This window comes from Macrobrachium nipponense, chromosome 19, assembly GCF_015104395.2.
Source record: "Macrobrachium nipponense isolate FS-2020 chromosome 19, ASM1510439v2, whole genome shotgun sequence".
Taxonomy (NCBI): Eukaryota; Metazoa; Arthropoda; class Malacostraca; order Decapoda; family Palaemonidae; genus Macrobrachium; species Macrobrachium nipponense.
The window spans coordinates 23,697,323-23,703,775 of record NC_061088.1 but is presented as its reverse complement, the minus strand read 5'-3'; the positions used below and the strand labels follow the sequence as shown (position 1 = coordinate 23,703,775).

The following is a 6,453-nucleotide window of genomic DNA, read 5'->3' as shown; positions in this document are numbered from 1 at the left end:
AGAATTTCACAGAGTCCCTAATCTAGGCTGACATGTACTTCACACTTAACATTCAGTTTAAGGGCTAGATCTCAAAATATATCACGTCTATAAAATGGTAGCATAAAAAAAGACACGTAGCATCATAGAATTTTATTCTCCGTATCTCTATAAAGAAAAGGCGAAATATCATAATATCTAAATCAATTACGGAATCCCAATGCTTAATTTGAAAAAATTACTATCCGAGTATTCAGAAAAATCGACACATTACCTTAATATTCCAATAATCACATTAAAATGCAGGAATTATTTATACAGCAACAAAATAAAGAAAAGGCTTTACAATATCTCGACATGTCAAGATCATCACAAAGATTTTCTAATAGAGATTCTGGTCATCGGGAATATTAAAGAAAATACCGAGTGAGTGTGGCAGTTTATTGCCCTTTTCACTAACAGATTTAGGCTGTTACAACTGACTATCAGTTCAAACTGCCGGTGGGGATGTTGTTGATGGAACCGCTGTGGTGTCATGACTTTCAATTGCACAGCAAAACATTGAAATGTCGGCCACTGCTGTTGTGTCTACGACCACGTTTGGCATTTCGTAGCGAATCTGCGAAAGCAAACGAAGTGTAAAGACAAAAATGAACTCGCTTGCATGACATTAAAGATCTGCATAGCAGTACTACAGGCTTAAGTGTTGGTGGAGGAACAGGTTAGCCAAAAGGTTTGGTAACATTGCAGACATTATTATTTCTGAATATCATATAGAGGCACACCCGAGATTTCGGGAATTCATAACGTTATGAATCCCCGAAAGCTCGGCTGTGCCTCTGTATGATATTCTGAAATAATAATGTTACTCTATATTGAAGTGTTCTGAGACATGAAAACAGCCGATTGAAGGACTTGAATGATATTACATACTTTTGGCCAGCCCGAGCAATATTTAGTTCTTCAAGACACAAAGAGTAGTAAAGAATTTGACAAAAAAAAGTTTTCTTCGAGATTGTTAAAAATTAAAATATTTTTTCATCTCATGTAATTCTCACGGTCGAATTTTTAAAACCTCTACAAACCCGTAAGACGTGTAGACTCACCTCCAGGCCACAGATAGCAGATCCTTCGTTGCACTTGGCCATTAAGCCCCATTCTCCAGGTTTAGACTGAAAGAAAGGAAAGTTTTACCTTAAGTCTCCAGAGAAAAATGCAGTAACAGGTGGCTCCGACGCTGATATCCAGCTAAAGAGTTTCATGTGCAATAATAGTAGATCACAACCGCAAACTTTCACTGAAACATACCTGGCCTGTTCCATCATGGGCTAGGATGGTGCTCTCGCCGTAATTGCAGTCTGTCTCCACATTTTGCACCGCCACGTCGTCCCACAAAGAACCCTGATATGGCAACACTTGGGCTCGCATTCCGGTCATTAGGCCGTTTGGACAACTCTTCATGCCTGGAGTTGGAAGAATCGCCAAAAGAAAATATTCGGAGATATGTTTTTGTTTTTCCCTGCTTACACAAAACTATACTCTGTTTTTTTCCATCTGTCCATCCGCCTGTGGTGTTTTTGTATGGTAACACTGCGTCCCGGGCTTTAGATAGTTACATCCAGCTCACATTCAACGATTATAATAATATCCTATTTTGAATATTAACGGTGTAATTCGCAATCAGTTAATTATTAAAACACTTTTCAGTTGCAAATGTACACCCAGATATCCTTTTATTTACCTAAAACTTACACATAGCGTAACTATCTAAAGCCCAGGACGCACTGTTACCATACAAAAACACCACAGGCAGATGGACAGATGAAAAAAAAACAGAGTATAGTTGAAATTTACCTATAGCACTGATTAGTCTTCTAGACTGTCTAATTTTATACGAAAGGGATAAAATTCAATAAATGTAGGGTTGTATAACCAGAATCTCGTAAGCCTACCTTTCCACTCTCCTTCATCTCCGATGGTCGATGTGATGTAGCCTTCGTGATGTCCTTCAGGAGTAGAGCAATATAACTTGATGGCGTTCAGCGCAGTTTCGTCCAGATCAGTCAAATGGGGATCCTCGTACTGAAAGCATAATATGAAAAGTGCAAGTAATTAGGAAATTATTTTCAGTTTTCATAAACAAAAATCTGCTGGATAAAGGATAAAAAGTGAAATGAATAAATATGAAAGTACGTCACCAGTTTTTGTGAAATAATTGACATGAAAAAAGAAGGATTTGAGAATAAGAGAAATGCACTGAAATTTTAGAAAAAAATGCATTATCGATTTTACCATGAATAAACGGTTATAGTGCAATATATTGGGTCAAAAATCACAAATATCAATGCACAACTGCAATACAACACAATAGATGCATAAATTTTGTTTACACTGAAGTTACGATGAATTACCTTTCCGAATCGAATGGTTACTTTGTGTCAGTTATTTGTTTGTTTGTATGGTGTTTTTACGTTGCATGGCCACTGAGGTGGCAGGCCAGGACCAAATCGACCACGCCACTGAGGCGCTTTGTTGTGTCAGTTGTGACAACTACCACGGCAGATAACTTATTCGTTCATTCAGGTGTCAAAAAAAGATCCTTTAGCTTACCTTAGCCTCTATACTAGCGGCAAAGCTTCCGTCTGGACAATACTCAATGATCCCCCATTTGCCGAAGTCCAGACCATTGCTGAGCATCAAGTTCTTGGTGACTATCCGGTTGGCCGGCACCTTCGGCGCAGCATCTGAGAAACGGCAGAAGATGAAACGAGCTTACACGAGACTGTTCACTAACGAGTTGAACTACTTGCCTGTAAGATACCAAGCGGCCACGATGTTTGCAAGTCGAATAACTGCCATGTGCAGTTACGGAGCTACTGGGGGAAGAGGAGGTGCACTGTCTTAATAGATGAATTCGGTAATATATTTGTAAATATGTTTAGGTAATAGAAATAATGAAAATATAAATGATAATGAAGATCATAGTATGTAGTAGTAGTAGTATTAGTAGTAGTTTTCATTCTCTACAATATAGTATCATCATTAAATGGCGATTCATATTGCTTTTCATGACAGAGTCCCACTCAAATCATTTGCACCAGGGCCCATAATGACCTAGTTCCGCCACTGGTCATGTGTATGCAGATAATTGAGCAAAAATAAGGAGCAAAAACGATAAAACCCCTTTGTTAATATGTGTAGAGAAATATCCGTTCTCCTTCTGTGAATGGTAGCTTGGAGCTATTTTATTTTATTATTATATTGGGTATTAGAAAGATTCTGCTATGGTAAGTGAGAGGGGATACCACTACCAAACCATAATCAATGTTACCGTATAATTCCAATAAAGGTCATCATTAAAAAAAAATACCTCAGGACCTTCAAATGGGCCGCTCTGCTCTCAGGCAGAACTACGAGCCATTGTAGAATACCTACTAGACCGTGTTCAACCCAACACAATCTTAAGATCTGTCGTACGTTGCTGTAATATTCACGAGAATTTATTAATTCTTCTGAGTCGTACTTTAGCGATGAAATACATCTTTTAAGTTAATCAAAACTTACACTTACTTCGTCTACCTATAAGAAACTGCGTAATTTTCGAGGATTACCTGCAAGTCTAAACGATAAGACGAGGCAGAAAGTGGCCCAAACTGCTGTAGGCTTCATGATGGCATAAGGAACTGAACGAACTCCTATACTGCGACTCCCAGATGCGCGCGGATCGTGTTACGTCATCAACTTTGCTGTGCCAAGCGCTTTCCCATGGGTATTTTTTTTAATTCGAGAAGATAAGCATCTGCTGCATGCTTTTTTATTATTTATTCTGTACTTCGTACGTCTTTACAAAACCAGCAATATGGTTAAAAAAAATAACAAAAAAAAAACAAAAAAAACAGTGATATGTCAACAATGCGTGATTCAGTTGTGGATATCAGCTTAAACACTATGCCATCACCATAAAATCACTATTCTGCTTTGCACATTCAAAGACGCACGCACGCATAAAGCTTTAGACAAGTAGAGAGAAATAAATAGGCTTATAGATTTTATAATTTTTCCGGTTGTGTAAGATTGATAAAAAAAGTATATTCTTGCTAATAAGCCTGTGAAAATGCCACGTGGATATTACGTATCTAATCAGCGCGGCTCTTTACAAGCTGAGCTGAATGGTTGACTGGAAGTTTTCGAAGTTTCTGACGAAGGTTAGAGCTTAATCTTCAGTTAAATGAGAATCATGAACACCTAGTAGTTTTATTTTGTACCTTAAACAAAACAAGCTCTTCCAGCTATCGTCACAACTACAATTGTCGTATCTCTCGGCAATATATTGGACTAGAGTACGGCCAGCTACTAAAAAACACTGCTTATATTCTATATTTTACAGTGAATAAACTTGTGCCTAAATGCGTGAATTATTGCTTTCACTTTAGTGGATGAACAAAATTGTGCTTGAGTAACCTTACACCCAAAACGTGGCAATTTCATTTATCTTTTCAAGTGAGAACAAACTCCAAATTCTGAAATTCCTTTATTTTTCAGTATCTTTCCTGACTCCTTGAAAAACAACATCTTTCTCGACCAGATTGTGTCTAAAACTGTACCATTTTATATAAAAAAAACATTCACACCGAATATTAAAAAACGAAGGGAAAACTCAGTTCAAAGTACAAGAGTTATAACGAATTGCTTACCTTCCCACAGGCCCGTACCCAGAGTTTTTTTATGGGGCGTGTCTTTTTTCCCAAAACTGGACCTTTCCTTCTATAAATGCCATTGCATATATAGGAATATACAAGATGGAATACTTGAAAATGTTATTTTAATTATATTAAGAAATGAAGTGACAATGCAAATTTCAAAAGCTTTCAGTGTGGTCAAATTTCTCTGACCCGATTATCGTATCACAGCTTTAAAATGATCGTTTCTCTACTAAAATCATTTGTAAATATGGCGGCCTACATCATATTCCTATTATCACTCTTGTATATCCTACAACTAAAGAATGATAATGTTGTTTAATAACAAAATTTATTAAAAAATATACTTGTCGATAAAACAAAAGATTGTTATTTAAAAAGGATAGTCACAGAAGATGGACTAAGAGATTTTTTTTTTTTTTTTTTTTTGTGCGGGTGGGGGATGTTGTTCGACCACCCGCCTCCCCCCTCTCCTTGGGTACTGGCCAGTGACCCACCTGCGAAACTAAATCCCACTGGTTTTCTCTGACATCCCAAGGTTGAGGGGTACTTCTATTTTCGTCAACTGCTCTCCCTCCAGGGGTACCACTTACAGTGTGCCTTGCGTGGGCCGCTGTAATTGGTTCTAGGGTTTCTTTTCAGCTACTTTCTTTAGCCCTGCTGCATTCCTTGCTATCTTGAACACTTCGTTCGTTCCCTTTGCCTTTCCGTAAGCTGCTTTGTGTCAGTTTCGGCCGAGTCATACGAGTCTAGAAATGTTGCTCATTGTTCTCGTTAAATTTGTTTTTGATAATAATCATTCTCCAAACGGACAAAATAATTTTTTTTTTCACTAAGTGTAAACCATCTTTTGTGAGGAATTCTCCAAAATCAGAAGTTAGATGACCTAGACCTTTTGATTTAAAAGTACTGAAGTTGTGAAGAAGAAGAGGTAAGTTTAGAAAGCGGGAATGCCTTTAGACCAATATAATTTTTTTTTCTTTTCTTTTATACAGGTAAGCCAATGGAAGGGCAATTCGTTGTCCAACTCGATCTTGTGTCCAAAAAATGAAGAACTGGAGCTTAGACTTAGAGCTATATACCTGCCCATAAACATGAATGTGATTATTAGCCTGAAAATGACGAGAGAAAACTCCATAGCTTGACGGTGCAAGGAATGAGAAAACCGACAAATGATCACCATAAGAGGAATTTGGTGGGCTGACAAAGTTCCTGGCTGAGGGAGCTACCCTCCATGTCAAAATACGTGCACACATTCAAATTCAATTCACATCATAAACATTTTTAATTTGTGAGTTACCCGTATCTACAGCTTTCCTGAAAGAAGTTCAGTCTGGTACATTGCATTTAAAGCACTTTCTGTCAGTTCTCCATCTTCTTTACCTTTTAGTTTTAGGGCTATATAATGAGTTTTGGGATCTCAAACTTGTTTGTGGAAGACCAAAGTATTCCACTAAGTGTGAACTCTGCTAAGAACAGATATCTGAATTTCCTACCTTTATTATCCACGCCATCAGGAATATTGTCTTAATTTTTTTTAACGCCTTCATAGGTACTGGATTTTGCTTCCGCCTTTAGCAAACATTAACTCTGCTTTTTCCCCTCTAAGTTTGTAATTCATATGATCTCCCATCTTTCAGGAGAAGTGGTCCGGATAACTTTTCTGGACTAACCCTGTCCTTTTCACTTATTATTATTATTATTATATTATTATTGTTGTTGTTGTTGTTGTTTCAGCGGGGGCGGGGGGTGGGGGCTGAATTCACTCGCACTT

General features: G+C 37.7%; 1 protein-coding gene across 1 annotated transcript; it reads right to left on the bottom strand.

The window, feature by feature from the left end:
• Nucleotides 1–406: 406 nt before the first annotated feature.
• Nucleotides 407–3,747, bottom strand: LOC135215164 (vitelline membrane outer layer protein 1-like). Its single transcript, XM_064249628.1, has 6 exons — nucleotides 3,591–3,747; nucleotides 2,590–2,723; nucleotides 1,932–2,061; nucleotides 1,288–1,442; nucleotides 1,086–1,151; nucleotides 407–598 (listed from the first exon to the last, which is right to left on the bottom strand). Exons 1-6 carry the CDS (start codon nucleotides 3,646–3,648, stop codon nucleotides 470–472), a joined length of 672 nt encoding a protein of 223 aa, XP_064105698.1. The 5' UTR covers nucleotides 3,649–3,747; the 3' UTR covers nucleotides 407–469.
• Between the last annotated feature and the right edge of the window lie 2,706 nt (nucleotides 3,748–6,453).